This window comes from Serinus canaria, chromosome W, assembly GCF_022539315.1.
Source record: "Serinus canaria isolate serCan28SL12 chromosome W, serCan2020, whole genome shotgun sequence".
Taxonomy (NCBI): domain Eukaryota; kingdom Metazoa; phylum Chordata; class Aves; order Passeriformes; family Fringillidae; genus Serinus; species Serinus canaria.
This window is the reverse complement of record NC_066342.1, coordinates 2811766-2832421: the sequence shown is the minus strand read 5'-3', so window position 1 is coordinate 2832421 and position 20656 is coordinate 2811766. Positions and strand designations below refer to the sequence as shown.

The 20656-nt window shown below is 43.5% G+C and overlaps 1 protein-coding gene across 3 annotated transcripts in view; it reads left to right on the top strand.

The window, feature by feature from the left end:
- The window catches only part of LOC103824813 (uncharacterized protein C18orf25-like), a 101354-nt gene that overhangs the window by 63201 nt on the left and 17497 nt on the right, over window positions 1–20656 (top strand). Inside the window, exon 4 of one of the 3 annotated variants that reach the window (XM_050986411.1) lies at window positions 14550–16075. The exons of the other annotated variants lie outside the window; for them this stretch is intronic. Coding sequence (XP_050842368.1) covers window positions 14550–14614 — 65 coding nt within the window. The 3' untranslated portion in view covers window positions 14615–16075. Of the gene's footprint in view, window positions 1–14549; window positions 16076–20656 lie in introns of those variants that run through there. 3 annotated transcript variants of the gene reach the window in all.

Here is a 20656-nt window from a genome sequence, read left to right as displayed (position 1 = left end):
TGTGTTATCACAGAGGGGTTACCACCATTGCTAATTGGCCCTGTGAAAAATACGTTCACTCTCCTGTGAAAATTAAAAAAGTTTAATAAAGGACAATAGGAGACAAGGACCATAGAGCAAAGGTTATTACAGCTGGGTGCATCTTGGAACTCAGCTAAGACCACACAATTACCTTCGGGGATACCCCTTAAATACCTTTCCAATTACATCAGGCCTTTGCATATTCATAGACCCTTATGCATATCCATAACTAGTTTACATATTCCAGGAACTGTTTTACATGGCCCCTCCTCAGGTCCGCCTTTTTAGAGCATGTGTATTTCTTGGCTGTGGTTTTGGCTCCTTCTCCTTATCGCTTCCAGTTTGGGCCTTGGTCCATGCTTTCTTCAGACGGTGAGTGCTGATACTTGGCATATCTGTAGCAGGTGTCCTCATCCTATGTTCACTGGATGTTATCCCATCCAAGCAGGCATTTTAACACACTCATAACTATTTCACTACTATGTCTAAGCTTAATTAACAGCAGAAATAAAAACTATATCTTTATAAGAAAGTTACTTTAACATCACACATATAAAATCCATTTTAATATTTAAAAAAAGCCAACATTATAATATGTATCTATAACAGCCCAGCTTTGACCAGAGGCACATCTGTCTTTGGAGCCACCAGGGATTGGGTCTCCCAGACATGGAGGAAGCTTCCAGCAGCTCCTCACAGAAGCTACCCCCCCAGGCTACCAAAGCTTGGTCATGCAAACCCAATACATTCCACCCTTTGCCTGTGTGAATCAGATATTTAAAAATTATCATTACAATTTGGCTAGCTAGCTCAGTTGGTAGATCATAAGACTCTTAGGGTCATGGATTCGGGCTCCACATTGAGTGCCAAAAAGGACTGTACAAGGTTGACCTTGAGTGGACACCAGCTGCCCACCAAGCCACTAACACTCCCCTTCCCAGTGAGGCAGGGGATAGAAAATAAGATGGAAAACAGCTAGTAGATTGAGGTAAGGCAGTTTACTAAAGAAAAAAAAATTGCCCTCGCGTAAGCAAAGGGGAAAAAAATTATTCTCCACTTCCCATTGGCAAGCATTGTTCAGCCACTTCCCAGGAAGAAGGGCTTCAGCATGCACAGCAGTGGCTCTGGAATGCAAACATTGTAAATAATAAATGCCCCCCCTGTCCTTCCTCCCTCCCTTAGCTTTTATATCTAAGCTGATATCATATGGTACGGAATACCCCATTTGGTCAATTTAGGTCAGCTGGCCTAGTTATGTCCCCTCCCAGGGTCTTGCCCACTCCTGGCCCCTTGATGGAGGGGGGGGGTAGTGTTGGGAGACAGCACTGATGCTGTGACAGCCCTGCTCAACAGTAGTCAAAACAATGGTGTGTTATCACTACCTTTCCAGCTGCCAATAGAAAGCACAGCGCTGTGAGAGCTGCTATGGGAAAATGAACCCCTTCTCAACCAGGCCCAGTACATCTTGGTATACTTCTAAGTGCATGTTTGTCAGTACTGGCCTTTTCTTACAGTCTCTAGGATTGCACATTTGGAAAGCAAAATTTTCAAATCTTTCATCTTGTTCACAAATTTCATCTTCAGCCAGTATCTAGTTTAACAGACATTAAAGGATGTGTACCCATGGGAGAATAACAACATAAACTTTATCTAAGTGAAAAATCTTATTATGACTGTATGGTCCAGTATCCCCATCATCTGTCATTTTGGTTCAGATATAAGTATTGTGCCTTTAAGAGTGAAAGGGGAGGAGAAGCAGTGGAATTCTTTTTCTTCACTTCCTCCCCCAGATTCCTTTCTCTTGGCATGTGTTTCTTGTGGGCTTAAGAAAGTGGGCCCAGCTAGCTCAGTCAGTAGAGCATGAGACTCTTAATGTCAGGATCATGGGCTCGAGAAAGTGGAAAGGAGCAAGTCAAAGCTCCAATGGCAGTCAGTAGCGGGATCACACCTTTTAGCCACTGCAGCATAGCCTGGGTAACTCAAAGACACGTGGGCTTCCCTTTTTTTAATTCATAAAGCAGTTGGGGGAGGGGCTGCTGGAATCTGCCCTTTCAGAGAAGACACCTTTTGGATGTTTCCTCCCAAATTTATTTCAAACCAGGACAATAGGCAAATATTTTAGACTGTTTTGCAAGCCCTTATGTTGTAGGGCAGACAAAACACATTGGACATCATCCTAATGTTCATGAAAAGAAATTAACAGCATAGGCATGAAATTATTATGGCCAGAGGCTGTAAATCTATCTGTATGTTATAATCTTGATTGACACAGCTACGCTTACAGTATTTACTCTGCTAAGCATGGTTTCTCTACTGCTATTTATTTTTAATGTCTGAACTTAAAGCTATGGTAAGATATGGACGTTCTTTTGGAGCTCCCCTTTATACATCAGGGGATTAATTTGGGGGCTATTTAAGACCCAGCTTGCTTTGCTCCTTTGCCAGGCATTACCCTGTCAAGCAAAAGGTGCAGAATGGTGATATGTCATCAATACATTAATGCAACATAATAAAGTGGGTTGATATCCACACCAGTTTGTGTGAATCAATGGCCAAGGATTATGTTGCTCTTCTGCTGCCTGTATTACCAAAAATTCGGAAAAAAAGCCCCAACTCCTTAACACCAATGTAGCATTAAGAAGCAGGCATTCTTTACTTGGCCAGATGCACAAGGGGATATCTCCTCCAAAAATCATGCATGCTGAATATAGGAAAGTTTCTGTATTTTACATACATATTCATTGATTGTCCTAGAATAAACATACATATGATAATCATTTCCCCGAAATTGTTAACATATTTTCTCTCCCCTTTACGCATGCATTCTTAATGGTCAGGGACCCCAGCATTATAGCTGACCTGGTAAAGCTGGCAGAACACTGGAGCTGGTGAATTTCCAGTTCTTCTTATGCAATGGGCATTGTGCAGTCCCATAGGCCAGTGGTTTTTGAAGAATAAGCATTGTGTTCTCTCACCAGGTGTAGACAATTTATCATCTGGTAACATCCCTCCACTTTGTGACTTGTGAAGCTTGTCTTCCCTTCAAGCCTTCATAAGCCTCACTTTGCTTTTTTACTAACATCATATACGTTCCTCGTGTTGCATTAGCAATCATGTTTTTTATGCAGCTTAAAGAAAGTAACATAATGACAATTATTACTATGGTCACAATTATACTTTGCAAATGTGAGGCCAACCAACCAGTTGGAGAAAATTCAAATCCTTGAAATATTTTATTTAACCAGTTGCTTTCTAATCCTGCCCTTAATTCTCTGCTAGATGCAGCAACTGATTTTATCCTCTCTTCTTGATCATCCAATTTAGCAGTCACATTCAGAATGTGCACACAAGTATTGTTTAAATTCAAGTATCCACATACTCCATGTTCATGCAACAGCAATAAGTCTGAAGCCAATCTGTTTTGTAAGGTCATTTTAGTCATGGCTTGCAATTGTTCATTTATTTCAGTAAACCCCAACTGAGTTGCATTTGCTAAAATTTCCATTTGCAGAGTCAAATTGTGTATAGCTAGTCTGTTCCTAATGGTAGATATTTGAGGAGTAAAGATGGATTCTTATATCTATCCCACTATTGTTCCCTTTATCTTTCCCATATGTGTTACCAGATTTTTGTCAAATTGCTGACTAAAGCTCCCCACAGAACTGTATTTTCTGCAGAGGCTGGTGTTAGCAAACAAGCTGTTATAGAAGTTAAATTCTGTAATCTGCCAAAATCTTGCACTAACTTGAAGACCACATTCCCCTTCCCAGAAGATAAAAAAGTAGTTTCTATTATTATTATAAGTATGCAATTATTTATCATCTTCACCTAGATCCAATAAATAGTATCCTCTTAGATCATATTCTTTACCTAAAACAACAGAATTTATATATTAAAAAACCTACACAGTGTTAGTCTTGTTTCTGCTGTGTTTGATGTGTGGTTGCTGGTTTTACCTGTGTGTGATGAACCCAGTGCTTGATTCCTTCTACCTTGAGTGCAGTGTAGGTTACCAGGAAGACTTGATATGGTTCCTTCCACTTCTCCTGAATTGATCCAAAGTTCCAGGTTCTTATGCACACCATATCTTCTGGTTGGAAAGGATGTACATGCAAGTGCAACCCCAGTTATCTGTTGATAACGACGTACCTTTTAAGACTTGAAAGATTTAGTCCCAATGCTATTAAATATTAATTTTAGGAAAACTTTTGACACTTCCCTTGCCTTGTTGGTGTGACATGGAAAAGTTTCTGGCCATCTGGAAAAAGTACCAAAATACTAAAATGTACTAATTCCCATTCTTCCTGGGCAGTTCTTCAAAAGTAATTTGCCAAGAATCACCTGGTGAATTCCCCTGTTTTACTAGCCCTGGAGGTGGCCTTCTTCCTTCCTTGAGATTATTAGGCAAAACAAATCACATATTTTGCAACAACTGATCTATGAATTTCTGTCATCTTTGTGCTTACTATATTCCTTTGTAAACTAGTTACCATGTTGTCTATTTCCTAATGTGTTTCCTGATGTTTTTGTTTTATCTTATACATTAATTGTGGAGGTTCAATTATCTGCCTGCATGAGGTTACCAATCACTTTCTAATGATGGGGCTGCCTGTCCTGATTACTATAATTTGGTTTTTGTTCCTGGACATTCAACTTTTGCTAGGTATTAGTGCAAGGATACCTTTTTCAGCAATGTCTTTAGCATTTTTGTCAGTTAATTGAGTCCCTGTATTAACTGGAGAGTCTCCAAACTGATGAGCTTTACAAGGGCACCATGGCCACTTCTTTTGACTTTTGCACACTGTAGTAGTTGACTAACTTCTTTTTGTACTTAATAGGAGACATCTGTGCCCACAAGAATCCCCTTTTCTTCCATATGATTTCATGGGAGTGAATTATTTCAAAAATATATTTTGAATCAGTCCATATGTTTACTCTTTTTCCTTCAGTGATTTCTAGCACTCACTGTAAAGTCATTAATTCTGCTTTTTGTGCTGATGTGTTAAAAGGTAAAGCCTGGGCTTCTATTACCTGAGTCAAGGTTCCCACTGCATACCCAGCTGCCCATTTTCCATTTCATACCATGCTGTTTCTACCAGTGTGCACATCCAGTTCTGGCTCCCAGATGGAATCACTCTTGAGATCCAGTCTGCCAGAACATACTTGTTCAATAGTTACCATGAAGTCATGGCACAAAAGTATCTGGGTTTCTTCTGAAGCTTGGAGAAATGTGTCTGGATTCAAAGCAGTGGTTACCTTAAGTTCAACATTGTCCTGCTCCAGTAGGGCAACCTGGTATTTCAGCATTCTGCTGGCGATATCCAATGTCCTCCTTTTCGTTCCAAACCAGCTATTATTATATGGGGCACATATCAGCTTTTGTGTGATTTGTGGAAGCAAACAAACTCCACAACTTTTGTGAAAGTTGTAAAGCCGGTATGTTTATTACAGTGCTGGACACTGGACTCATGTGGGGATCACTGGAGGAATGTGGGAATTGTTCCCCTTAAATTGACATGCGTACCTCTGGGAACTCCAAATCCTTTTTTTTCTTCCTCTCAAATACATATACATGCAATTTCACAATAGATTCATACATATTCATTCTACTGATTTTGCGGGTGACATTTGAGGCTAATTTTTCTTTATCAGAAAGAACTCCTAGGTCATCCTGCCCTGTTTCCCCACAGCAGCCTCTCCATCTGTTTCAGAGTTCAAGGCCCCCCCCCTTATCTCTGTCCTTCAGATGAAGCAGTTTCTTTGAGCATAGGCTTTTTGCGAGAACAGGCAGTCAGACTAAACATCTACATTTGCAAGCTACAGACTTAATTCGAAGATGTACATTTCACCTAAATCAAAATGGATTTCTACTCTGGAAAATTTCCACTCTGTCTCATGTGCTTCTCTGCAGCTACCACTTCTCTCAAGCATCTGGGTCATGCTTTACTCACATTATCCAATTGCTTGGACAGGCTTCTTCAATGATCCCAAATGCTGTGCCAGTACCCCTAGTGCCAGGTGCATCCTTTCACGCACAGATAACTAAAGTGATATGGTTGTGTAGGAATCCCAATGCAAGGGTTGGCATTAAGGCTTTTGTAGGGCTTGAAAGGCCCTCTGAATCTCAGGAGTCCATACCAAGTAATTTTTCATTGGAGGACCATAGAAGGGTTTTGCCAGTACCCCATTGTCGCTGTCGAGGTGGTCACGACACAAAGCAGAGACCACAAGCAGTCTCAGATGGCAACTCTTTATTATTGATCATGGCTGACTTTTTATACACTTTCCAATTGTTTATGCTTCTTCTACACTAACTATTGGCCACAATAAATCAACATAACAGTATTGGTGAAAAGTTAGTGACTTCAGCTAACTTTCTAAAAATACTTAGTCCAGCTGCAAAGTTCTCTTCTTATCGTTCTTCAATTCCTCACTTATCTTGGTCTCCTTGGTTACAGCCTTGGAGAGAGCTCCTTATCAGCTTCTTCTTTCTTCTCAGCTTCTTCTCGCTCCTTTAGCTAACAGGCCCGCTGTAAGCCCCTTCCACACCCCATAACTGACAATCCATAACCAACACCATCCAGCCATACCTAAGAAGGCTTGTAGTCCTTGGCTCTGGAATCTGGCAAAAGGCTTTTTTTCAGCTTCTTCCCAAGATTCTTTCTTCCTGCAAGATCTCAAAACCAAGATATATTACTGTTTTTCTGCCTATTTTGTGCCATTTTCTTTGACACCCTGTATCCAGATTGTCCCAAGAAATTTAACAGATTTACAGTAACATCAAGGAACTTCCTTTCAGTCTTGGTAGACTATCATCTACACATTGTAGCAAAGTTCTTTCCAGATTTTCTTTTTCCAGGTTTCTGATTTTTTTTTTTTTGCCAACTGATTGTCAAATATAGTGGGGCTCTTTTGAAGCCCTGGGGTAGCACAGTCCATGTTATCTGTGCCTTCCACCCAGTGTTTGGGTTCTCCCACTCAAAAGCAAACAATTTCTATCTGGGTCAAGAGGTATTACAGAAAAAGGCATCCTTAAGATTGAGCACTGTGAACCATTTGTATTCCCTTTTCAGTGCTGTCAAGAGTGTGTACGGTTTCGCTACTACTAGATAAATATCAGGTACTTTTTATTAATGGCCCTTAAATCTTGTATTAATCTATGTTCCCCATTTTGCTTTTTAACTCATAATATTGGGATGTTATATTCTGACTCATACCCTTTCAATAACCCATATTCTAAAAATTTTTTTATAAGCTTTTCCAACCCCTTCCTTGCCTCCCACTTAATAAGATAGTGTTTTTGCTTTGCCAGTCTGGCCTCAGGTTTGAGAGTAATTCTCACTGGTGTGGCCACCTTTGATCATCCAGGCACCCCAGTTGCCTATACCAACATGGTTACAGCATTCTTTACCTCTTTTGGGATTTCTTCCAACTCTTTTCATTCCTGTGACATAAAATCTTTGCCTCAACAGCTTTTTATTTGGGTATTTGAATTTGTATTTCCCCATCCCGGAAAGTTATTTGAATAACCAGTTTTCCCAATAAATTTCTCCCCTAATAAGGGGATTGGGCATTCAGGCATATAAAAATTGCTGTGGTCCCCCCACTGTTTTCGTAATTTAAATAGTAATAGTTGTAAAAAAAGCCTGTTCTCTTTCCTCCCTGTCACACCCACAGTGCTTACAGGTTTCAAGCTAAGTTTTCCTCTGCACATATTCAGTACTGAATAAGTTGCTCCTGTATCAATTAAAAAAATTTATCTTTTCATTCCCCAGCAATAATGTAACCAGGCGCTCAGCTAAAGATGATTCCCCTGGTTCCCTTTCAGGGTAATTATTCATCTTCACTTAAGGTCTTGAAACTTGATGGCTTGAAGCATTTGGTTTAGTTTTTATGTCTAAATTCCCCTGCCTTGGGGACACTCCCTTTTCCAGTGTCCCTTTTCTTTACAAATTGCCAAAATATACTTCAGCCACCAATCATTACAATACAAATTGCCAAATATACTTCAGCCACTAATTATTACAATAACCAAAGTATACTTCAGCCACCAACTATTAAAATATTCAACCAATTGTTTTTGAGTGAGGGGTTCCTGAGTCCTAATTATGGTTTCAAATACTTTAGCAACTCCAACTGGATCTTCCCTATAAACTCCTGCCACTTTCCTCTATGACATTAAATCCACTATTAAAAATCGGATTTTTTACTGTTACTGGACCATGATTCCTGACCACCTCCTGGAAGAGAGCCATTAGAACTTCCCCTGCATCTCCCCCAACATCTCCTTTCTGCCTTCTGGTGCATCCCACAATCAGACTAAAATCCTCCAATCCCCTAAAAAATTGTCTCCATTTCAGTCCACTTTCCTACAACCTCCTCATACATCTAAAGGTATTCCTGGGTGATTGATCATTTCCCCTCCCATTCTTTGCTGAGGAGTAACCATCAGCTCTAAATCCTCCTCTTCTCACCTGAACTTTAAGCACCTCTGTCCTATTCTACACGCAGAACAACATATCTTCAGCTATTTGCCTTTCTTTTCCTTTTCAAGGGCTAAAATGAATGGATCTTGTGGGGTTGTTCTGCATTCCTTTTGCCATTCTGGATGATTTCTTAGGGTGAAAAAACAAGTCAACCTAAAGAACTTCATCCCACTTATTCTCCCTTCTACAAAAGAACATTAATTGCAATATGGTGTTATACTGTAAGGTTCCATGCTTAGGCCACTTTTCTTGATCTTCCAGTATGTAAAGTGGCCACCACTGATTACAAAATTTTATATGTTTATCTTGTGTCAGGGGATCACCTCCAATTTGTTTCCAATGTTTCAAGATATAGTGCAGTGGTTACACCTGTTAAACTCCTTTTGAGGTTTTGTTTCCCATTACAACCAATTACCATTTAGGAGCTCCTAGAAGGGACTCTAACCCTTCCCTGTTCCCTCCTACCTTAGGTACCTTTAAACCCAACCCTGCAAAAGTTTTGCTGGGCTTAACAGGCAGATTAACATTTAACACCTTTAAAGTAAAGTAAAGAATGCCTGTATCTGACCAGGGGTCTTGCTTTGATTTTCTATGGACTGGGGCTTGAAGGTTCTCTCTGAGAACCTCTTGATGTTGACTGGAGGTCCTGCGATCCCTCAGATCTGTTGAAATTCAGGAGTATGTTCCACCTGGGTCGCCAAAACTGTTACCAAAAATTCGGGAAAAGTAAAAAAAAAACCTCCTTAACACCAATGTAGCATTAAAAAGCAGATATTCTTTACTTGGCTAGATGCACAAGGGGATATCTCCTCAAAAAATCATGCTGTAGCAGCAGTGACATTCAGAAGAGGGGAGATGCAAATCTCTGAGATGGTGATCATAAACGCATCAAATGGTTTAGGCTGAAAGGAACGCTAACGATCATCTCATTCCAACACTCCTGCCATGGGCAAGGGCCCCTTCCACTAGACCAGGATGCCCAAAGCCCCATCCAACCTGGCCTTGAACAGCCAGAGATGGGGCAGCCACAGCTTCTTTGGGCAACCTGTTGCAGTGCCTCACCACCTTTGCAGGAAAGAATTTCTTCCTAATATCTAATCTAAACCTGCCCTCTGTCAGTTTGAAGCCACCAGCACATGAATCAAAGCCTCTGAAGACATCAAAGTCAGTAAAGAAGAAGTCCCAGATAAGAGAGGCTAAGAAATACCTTGTTTTTAGAGTTGAAATCCTCTTGTAAGCTATCGAAAAAAGACTCTTTTTCCTTAAAACACATGAAACTATAAAGAAATAAGAGCGTTCAAATTGATATCAAGTAAAAGCCTCCATGTTAAAGTAAGCAGATGTTAAAATGGCTGTGATCCCATGAGAAGTTGTAACAGAAAAAGAGAGAAATCCTGTACTTTCAAAAGGAAAAATGGTCTCTGTTCCCAAAAATAAAAATTATTTTAGAAATAGATAATAAGAACTTTTACCTTTAAACAGCTCATCTTTAAAACAATGCCCCATAAGTCAACATGGCCCATTGACAAGCTATAAGAAGACTTGTAGAAATGAGAAAAACTTCACAATAGCAGGGTTCCCCAAGCAGCTGCTATTCACGACAAAATTAAGAGCCACAAGAGAACTGTTTTTCCCTCTTGTAGAGAAGTCTCCATAACCTTAACAAAAGAGACTTCTCTCCCTAAATAAACTGAAAAAATACTATTTTAGAAGAAATAAACTGACTAAAAATCTTAAGTTTAATTTCTTTACATTGTCAGTAAGAAAGAAAAAGTTATGAGGGGAAGAGGTGTTCTAAAATGTTTATTTTAATTCTTACTACTTTTTTCCTTTTAATTACTTTTAATAAAATTTTCTTTATACCCTTTTAAAGTTTTAAACCTGCTTTACCTTTCTCCTAAGTTAGTCTGCTCAAAGAACTGGCAGTCTAACTTGTCAACACTCACTACTCCAGAAACAAAGGAAAAGATGGAATGCTCATTCTCTATTCAGCCTTGTGAAGGCTGACCTAGAGCAGAGACTAGACAGAGCTAAAGAATAAAGTAGGTATTTATTAAGAGATCTCAAATAGATCCACCTGGGGCAGCACAACCCAAAATGGCCACAAAATGGATGACAGGTCACGGGGTCTCACACTTTTATAAGTTTTGGTCCATTAGCATATTGGAGCTAATTGTCCAATTACAGCTTTAGCCCATGAAGTCCCATCCTTCTTGTTTTCTCTCTTCGGTCCACCATTGTTTATGCTCTTGGGCCTGAGATCTGGATCAGCTGTCCTTGGGTCCCCAGCTAGAGAAGGAATTGTTTTGTCTACCTGTTCTGTGGAGAGAGCTTACTATCCCCTAATATGAAGCCTAGACTTACACACTAAAGCAGAACAGAATCTGAAAAATATAAAAGCTAAAACCTGAGGCATCAATGGAAGGACCATCCGATTTACGATCAGCATGCTGATCATCATTCGAAGGTTGCCTATTGGCCACATTCTGCTTTTGGTGTCGCAAGTCAGGGCAAACACACCTTGCAGGTTTCCAATGTACCCCAGAATTTATGGAAATGCATGCATACCCACGACCCCAAATGATAAGCTCACACGGGCCCTCACACTTATTATTGGTTAGATCCCATACCCAAACTTTTGTTTGAGGCAGGTGCGTCTCGCCTGAAGACTGCAACAAAAGAAAGTGATTTAAAATTACAGGATTGTTTGAATTCTGTGGCAGTGTAAGGTGATTAATTATATATAGAGCCTTTTCCAATCGACTGTGTGGGGTTTCTCCAGGCATTCCCCCTTTTTGTTTTTCAAGAACACACCTTAAAATGCCATGAGCACGTTTAACAATAGCTTGACCAGTTGGAGAATGTGGAATATCAAATTCATGCGACATTCCCCATAAACATAAAAACTTCCACGTCTTCTGCAAGACAGGCAGGGCCATTGTCAGTTTTCACAGAATAAGGTATTCCCAAGACTGCAAAAGCCATCCTCCAATGGGCAAATAACATCGTGACCCTTTTCTCCAGTATGAGCAGATACCCACATAGCAGAGGAGAAGGTGTCAATAGATATGTGAACATACTTAAGTCTATCAAATTCAGCAATATGAGTGACATCCATTTGCCAAAGCTGCAAGGCCTTTAGGCCTCTGGGGTTTACCCCTGCTGGTAAAGGTGGACCAAGTCCATGACAGTCAGCACAAGAACTGACAAAGTCATGAGCCTCAGTTGGCGTCAAAAGAAACTGTTTTTGCAAAGTATGTGCACTTTGATGGAAAAAATCATGCGATGCTTTGGCTTGTCAGGCTGAGGTGCTACCCACGCAGGGCTAGCTAACCTATCAGCCCTGGCATTGCCTTCTGCTATGAAACCTGGTAAACTGGTGTGACTCTGAATGTGCAGGATGTAATATGGATGAACTCCGGCCTGAATTGCACACCACAACTGAAACAATGCTGCATTATTGACTTCCTTCAGAAATGAAAAATCCAAACATTTGGTTATGTCTGGTATATGAGCAGAATCAGTGACCAGAATCAGAGGTACCTGAGAAAATCAATGGAATGACATGGCAACAGCCTTCAATTCAACCAACTGGGCCAAGCCTGACTCGTGGCCTTCTAGCACCTGCCACCCAGATTCATCCTTCCAAGTAACAATGGCTTTCCCTGTTTTTCCTGAGCCGTCAGTGAAGACGCTGGGTCCTTGCACTGGCACTCGGCTATTTTTTGGCTGCAAAGACAAATTGGTTGGTTTTGCCAACTGCAATAACTTATAGCTGGGCAGACAATATGCAATCTGCCCTGAAAAGTTCTGCAGCACACTTTGTACAGGAGCACTGTTAGCAAAGTTCCATTCAAAATTTTCCCATTCTACTGGAAGAATAATTTTTGCAGGATCAGCTGCCATTAACTGCAAACACAGTTGACAGCATTTGATTATCAAATGAGCAATCAATTCAAACAATGTGGTGCTGTCTTTTTTGGTTGATGGGGCAAGGAGACCCATTCCAAAATGTGCAAAGGATCGTACCATTTTTCACTCCTTTGGCCAATGATATCTGTAGGATGAGAATCTGGATTGGTAATGAAAACAGTGATATCAATGGAGGGATCTACTTGATAAACCTGACGAGCAGAAATAACTTGTTGAACTTCCTCCAGCACTCGTTGTGCCTCAGGAGTCAATTTCCGGGGTGAATTCAGATGAGGGTCCCCCTTTAAAATGTTAAACAACAGGGACAATTGTGTTGTGCTAAGCCCAAAATAAGGATGTAACCAACTGATGGTACCAAGCAATTTCTGGGCATCATTCAGAGTATTAATAGAATCCGTGAATTGCACCTCCTGATGCTGAATGGCTTGATTGAAAATTTTGACTCCTAAGTATTTCCAAGGAGGATGCTGTTGAACCTTCTCCAGAGCCACTTGCAGCCCATAAGAATGCAGAGCAGCGAACAGCTGAGGCCGTATCCTATCTTGGGTGGATGCCGCCACCAGGATATCATCCATATAGTGATAGCAGTACGCATCAAGAAACTGCTCACCGACTCTGGACAAGGCCTGAGCCACATACCGTTGACAAATAGTCGGGCTGTTCTTACAGCTCTGCGGCAAAACTCTCCATTGATACCTCTGCACAGGTTCAGCATCATTAGTTGCAGGTACAGTAAAGGCAAATTTTGACTTGTCATCATGATGCAAAGGAATTATGAAAAAAAAATCCTTCAAATCAATGATCAAAATTTTCCACCCCATAGGGATCATGGTGGGTGAGGGCATACCAGGCTGCAATGCCCCCATGCTTTCTATCACTGCATTGATTTTCCAGAGGTCCTGTAACAGCCTCAATTTCCCAGATTTTTTCTTAATTACAAAGATAGGAGTATTCCAGGGACTAGTGGAAGACTCAATGTGTCCCTGCTGCAATTGTTCCTGAACCAATTCATGAAGGGTGACCAATTTTTCTTTTGTCAGAGGCCACTGGTTCTCCCAGATGGGTTTGTTTACTAGGCACCGCAAAGGCAGCGTAGGATACTGTGCACCCGTCGGCACAATGGCCACCATCAAAAATGTCTCCCAATCCATACCCCCCAGGGTGCCAATACATCCTGCCCCCAGAGGTTGAGTGGAGCTGCAGTGACATAAGGCTGAACCTTAGCCGTCTGCCCCTCTGCATTTTTGACCAGCACAGACTGTTGGCTTACAAAGGACCATGTTGTACCTCCCAACCCTTTGATGGCGAAACTTCTGGAAGACAAGGGCCACATAAGAGGCCATGCAGAGAAAGAAATGATTGTCATGTCAGACCCTGTGTCGATCAAACCTCGAAGCTGGATCTGAGGTGGGCTGGCATCCAGTAGAATCAGGGTACACATCATCTGTGGTTGCTGAGTAGAAATATCTGCAGTCCAGAAAACTTGTTGCAATTCTGTAGATCCAAAGCCGCCATCCCCATGACTCTGCTGATCAGTCCTGGGGACACATGACTGAAAGGGCACTAGTTGAACAATGCGAGTCCCTGCAAGGATAGTGACGAGGGGGTGAGTGTGGAAACCATGGCACAAATTTGGCCTGTAAATTCAGCATCAATGACGCCTGGGTGAACAAAGATTCCTTGAAGGGTCGCAGTAGATCTCCCTACAAGCAGTGCACACAATCCCTGACCCAAAGGTCCAAATGCATCCAGAGGAACCTTATATACACAGCAAGATTCTAAGATGACTGTTGCTGCCGTGTGTACATCCACCCCAGCTGCTCTTTGGGTACTGCCTCTAAGCTGGCTGAGTAAGCCTGTGCTGGTACCATGCCCTGGGGAATCACTTGTGTCAGAGCGCAGTTCCCCTTTGTGCTCTTTCTCCCGTTTCCTGAGCCTGACCCAAAAAGCTGACCATTGGCATGGTATTTAGACTTACATTGGTTTGCATAATGACCTGGCCTTGCACATCTAGCACACAAGAAATGACCCTTATTTCCTTTCTGCTTCTGTGTTACCTGTTTTTGCTTGCACTTATTATTCCCATGTCTCTGTTGTCCACACCCACAGGATGCCCAGGCTGGCTGTTAAGCAACAGCCAAAGCAGACATTTTGGTCTACAGAATCCACTTTAGAGCATGCTTGGACCATATCCGTTAATTTTGGATCACCCAGAAGAGCCTCTATGATCTGTCTACAATCTTCATTGGCATTATCCTTTGCTAATTTTTTACATAAAATCTGTCTCAAGTTGTCATCCTCAACCTGCTTTTCTAAGGCTGCTGCAATTTTCTCAACAAATGGCAGAAGTGGTTCCTTTATTCCTTGAGTTATTTTCACATATTGTGGCTTGGGAGCAGCTGTTTCTATAGTTTTTAACAGTGCCCCAATGCCTATCTTTTGACCCTGCTCAAGAATCCTAGGGTCCCAGGTAGCCTGAACATCAGGAGTGGAAAAGATACCCTTCCCCATAAGAGCATCTACTCCAACGGCATATCTGGAATCATCCTGAGGCAATCACATGTTATCTGCTGCAGTCTTATGAGACACCTGAGTCCAATTGTCCTCAAAAACTCTAAATTGCACATGTTGGAACAACACTTGACCCAGATGTTTAATATCAAATGGAGCGAGCAGATCAGTGTTTAACACCCTGATAACTTGCATAACTTCTAAAGAACCAAGCCCATATTTTTCAACTTTATCTTGCAAATCCTGTACGACTTTCCATGCCATGACATTATGCCTGTCAACTTGTCCCATATTTGGAACAGCCTTAAACACAGGAAAGGCTTGAACACCCCCCTGTGGGGCTACACTGCCTCCCTGATCCACCTGCATACCTTCTTCAGATGCTGGAACAACTACTCGACTTTCCCCTGTGTTTCTTCCCCCTGCATCTATGGTCTTGATAATTCCACCCTCAGGCATTGCCATCTTCTCTAGCAAGTCCCAATTCCTGATTTCCAGAGCTCGCAATTTGACCAATTCCCAAAAATGTCCCGGGTGCTTTGGTCGCACAGTCACCTGACACAGTAGCAGTGTCTACAGGTGGCTCTGGGGCGGTCTTACAACATGTCGCTGCCAGCACTCAGCTGCCAGGCCACTCCCCTGCTGCGGAACAAGCTGTCGATCTTCATCAGTGTCACTGTCAGCGTCCCGGGGCAGCAGCACATGGGACAGCCTGAAAGAAGTGGAGGAGGGCAGGCCAGCTGGAAGCGCCAAGGTGGGGGGGGCGGCAGCCATGGCAGGTGCTGTGGGTCGTGGTGCTGAAACAGCAGGAGGCACGGTGTGAGAAAGACATTCTGTGCTGTTCTTGTGAGCTAGCAAAGGCCTCCTGAAGAAAAAGAGAAGCCCCATATCTCTCCTGAAGGAAGACCAAGGTTGTCACCGTGGAGACAGAGTGGAGAAGAGAAAGTTAAGAGATATGGACTCTGGCTAGCTTACAGAGTGACGTAGCTCCCCGATTACCTACTGGGAACTTTGTTTCTCTTTTATGAACAATGGGCACTGTATGTGTATGTTGGATGGATGTCAGTGTCTTGAAAAGAATAAAAGCAACATTTCTAAAATAAATCTCGCTCTCTTGCACCTTTTGATGGAGTTGTGTACTTTAGTACTGTGTCGTGCTCTATAACAACAGCACTGTGCCCACAGTTCAACATGCAGCAGGGGGAGGAGGTGGTGTGGACACTTGCGCTGACCCTTCAGATGGGAACAGAGGGGCTGAAGGGACAATGGTTTCAGCCTCATCACCTGTTTGCAGTGGAGGTACTTCCACCGCTGCTTGCGGTGCAGAGAAAGGAGGGGCCAGAGAGGGGGAATGGAACTGGCTGCAGCAAAGGCTCCCCTGCAGCTGTTTGCAGTGCAGAGAGGAGGGGCTGAGGGGGGCAACTGGAGGGGGACGCTCAGCAATTTCTGACTGGGACTCAGCTAACAAAGCCTTTGCAAGCTGTGTCACGGGTGGCGGATACTTTGGCATTACAAAGTCACAGGTAGTGGGGTACTTTGGGGGAACATAATCTCGCGGGAAGGGATAGATTTTACGAGCAATTTCTGTGTCTCTCAGGGTTCCAGGCAGAGCCAAAGGAAGGCTGCTAGCAGCCTCCTCAGCCCCCTCGCCTTCCGGCATGTCAGTGTCCATAGAAAGATCGTCCTCACCCTCTGAGTCTGCCACATCTGTATTGCCCTCCTCCGATGTCCAGTGCTGCAACGCTTTAGAGAGAATGCCCCACGTAACTGCTAATTCAAATGTGTCCTTATCTCTGCTGGAGATTTCCTGCCACAGCTAGTCTCCTAGTGACTGCCAAGTGTCCAGGCTAAAAGTGGTCTCAGCGTCTACTGAAAATCCATGAGCCTTTGCCCAGCAGAGCAGGGCACACAGGGAATGATCTGATACAGCAATTCTCATGTGCGGTAATGCGCCCTTCTACACAGAAAGGACAATTTGTTCCTCTGTAGAGGTTTGATTCCCCATATTGTAGGGAACCCTTTCCCAGCAGCCCACCTAAGCAGTGGTTTGCTCCGGAATACAAACTCTTTGCTGGGGCCCGTCCTAACCAGCTCTCAGGCCGGTTCCAATACCCTTGGTCACAAAAGACCAGCCCCCTCTAAGAGGGCGCAGGGAAAATACTGCCACACCTCTCTCTATGGAGTACGGAGGGTGACCCCGGTCCTTCAGTCTTGGCTGCAATGAACATCAGCAATCACCAGATGTCGCTCCCGTATTAGGGACGGCTGAATGTGGCAACAGACTCCAAGGTCTCAGAAGGCAAATAGGGAAGGTTATTACACATCACATTCTTTTATAGACTGTTCCAAGAAAGATGGACCTGACTGGTCCTCAATCAACACCCCTCACATCATTGGCCAATTATGAACAACACCCTTGTAAACATCTTATAAGTAAACAACAAGTTCAAAACAGCAGCTGCAACAATTAAAGATTATTTTAATTCTTATTCTAATTCTCTATCTAAGCTTTCTCAAGCTCCCCCAGAGTAATGCCTGGGAAATTTTATCTGGCTTCTTCTCTGACCAGACTGTCAGCATCCACACCTCTGGATGTTAAGGAAAGCATAATTTTGTTGCTAGCTCTGCTATGTCTCCTCTGTACAGTCTGCATTGTGTTTAGAGACAAGACAAAGAGTTCTAGGGAAGCTGTCCAGAGATCTGGCCCAGGGGTGGATAGCCATGAGTGTGGGAGGACATGAGCAAGTATTTGGAGGGTTTGGAAGTTCACCCCTGAACAACTACAGGATCCTGTTAAACAGATTAAATGTCTGAAGGGAAAATGATGTGGCAGCTCCAGAGAGTGGCAGCTTACTGCAGCATTCTGGCCACTGTCTACTGGATACTGCTCGTAATCGTACAGCACTTTCCAAAGGAAGGAAAACAAATCAATGGGCACCGTGGCCGCACAAACGGCAACCCAACCAGACAGCCCAAGCCAGTAGCAGTCACCCCTGTTCAGAAGAGGAAATCCAAGACCGAATCAGTTGGCTTAGTGAGTGATGAAGGGGAGGCGTGACCCTCACAACCAGCAAAAGAGACAGAGCCAGAGATAATCATGCAATCCATCTCCGTAAGTGAGCTGCATGAGCTGCAGAGAGAGTTCACTTGCCAGACAGATGAGACCATATTCACCTGGCTGTTCCACCTATGTCATAACTGAAGACATGAACCTAGAAGGTAGTGAAGCCAAGCAATTAGGATCCCTGTCCCTGGATGTGTTTATTGATAAGGGGATCGGAAAAAAGCAACAAAATCTCAGCCTTTGGAGGTGACTCCTTTCAAGTGTCAGGGAAAGATACCTTCGCTGTTGTATTGTGTTTGCATGGCCTGGTTTCTGGTAGCTGGGGGCTACAGGGGTGGCTCCTGTGAGGAGCTGCTAGAAGTTACCTCAGTGTCCAGCAGAACCAGTCCCTGGTGGCTCCAAAGATGGATGTGCCGCTGATCAAGCCTGGGCCAATTGGAAATGGTGATAACACCACTGTGATAACATATTTAAGAAAAAATCAAAACAAAAAGTGGTGATGCAGTTTTAATTTCAGCCAGAGAAGAGTGAGAATATGTGAGAAGAAAAACTATGCAGACACCAAGGTCAGTGGAGAAGGAGAGGGAGGAGATGCTCCAGGTGCCAGAGCTGAGATTCCTCTGCAAACCATGGTGAAACAGGCTTTCCACCTGCAGCCCATGGAGGAGACCCATGCTGGAGCAGGTGGATGTCTGGCTGTGACCCCATGGGAGGCCTATGGAAAGAGAGGCCCCGTTCCCATGCTAGAGCAGCCCGTCTTTGAAGGACTGCACCCTGTGGAAGAGTGATCCATGCTGCAGCAGTTTGAGGGGTACTGTTGCCTGTAGGATGGATTCATGTTGCAGCAGTTTGCAGAGCTTTTTTTTGTGAGATGGATTCATGTTGGAGAAGTTCACGGAGAACTGTCTCGCATGGGAGGGACCCCATGGTGCAGCAGGGGAATGACTCCTCTCTCTGAGCAGCAGGAGAAGCCACAAGTGATGAACTGACCATAGCCTCCATTTCCTGGCTCCCTGCGCTGCTGGGGTAGGAGGTAGAGCTGGGAAAGAGTGAGACATGGGAGTAAGGTGTTTTTAAGGTTTTCTTTTACTTCTTATTATCCTGCTCTGATTTTGTTAGCAATAAATTCACTTACTATCTATAAGTTGAGCCTGTTTTGCCCATGATGGTATTTGGTGAGGGATTTCTCCAGGTCCTTATCTCAACCCCTGAACCCTTTCTTAAATTTTCTTTCCTCTGTCCATCTGTGGAGGGGAGTGAGTGAGCAGCTTTGGTGAGTGGCTGGCATCCAGCCAGCAACAACCCATGACAGCAGGGAAGACCAAGACCTCTATGAGCAGCAAGGCCAGTGGAGCACCATGAAGAAAGGTATCCGGTGCCTGAAAGAAAGAGCTGAGATGGAGATAATTTTTTCAGGTGATGAGCAATTCCCTAAAAGTCCAGACTGTGTCCAGTGTACATCACAGATATGGACAAAATTCATATGGCTCGGGTCGAGCATATATTCCTACTACTTAGCACCCCTGCAATGAAAGAAGAGAGAAGACACAGTGGGTACTTTGGCTACTAAACTCTGGAGATGAAGACACTATCGCCCTGTTTAAGGCCCATGTCTTGGCCGTGGAAACAGAACTGAACAAGCATATCCAGAAATTGGAAGAGAAAAATTGAAGAGGGCCATCAGAAACTCAGAGAGTAGCTTAGGGAGAGAATGTTCCATGTCTCACCAGTACAGACCAGAGCCCCTGCTATTAGGAGCAGGCATGCCCCAGATGGGAAGAAAGAAGGTACACACCATGAGGTAATCTGTGGTTTTACCTGCATGACCATGGAGAAGACGCAGAGATGGGATGGAAAACCCACCTCTGCCCTAGTAGCACAGTAACTGGAGTTGAGAGGAAGAACAACTGCCACAAGAAACTCGTCAAGGATAAATGCTTCTCTGGTCTCTCGTGGGCAAGCCCGTAGGTAAAATAGAAGAGATGATGCTGTCTGATCCTCTGGAAGGGACCTCCAGGACATACTTACAGGGAGGAAGCAACAAGCACTGTGAATAGAACTAGAGGGGCCCTGCCTCTGGCCAGGTAGAGGCAAGGGACAATTAGATCTATTGGACTGTGTGGATCTGATGGCCTGGCACATCAGACGCACAAGAATATAAGGCTCTAGTTGACACTGGTGCACAATGTGCCCTGATGTTCCATCAAGATATGTAGGGATGGAATCCATCTCCATTTCTGGGGTGACAGGGGGGATCCCAACAGCTGACTGTACTGGAAGCTAAAATGAGCCTGACTGGGGAAGAGTGGCAAAAACACCCTATTGTGACTAGCCCAGAGGCCCCATGCATCCTTGGCATAGATTATCTCAGGAGAGGGTATTTCAAAGACCCAAAAGGGTACTGTTGGGATTTGGGGATAGCTGCTCTGGACACAGAAGAAACAAGACAGCTGAATGCTTTGCCTGGTTTCTCAGAGGACCCTTCTGCTGTGGGACTGCTGAGGGTCAAAGATAAACAGGTATTGATCACCTCTGCAACAGTACATTGTCGCCAATACCACACTAACAGACTCCATGATTTCCATCCATAAGATTATCTGTGAACTGGAGAGCCAGGGAGTAGTCAGCAAGACTTGTTCAC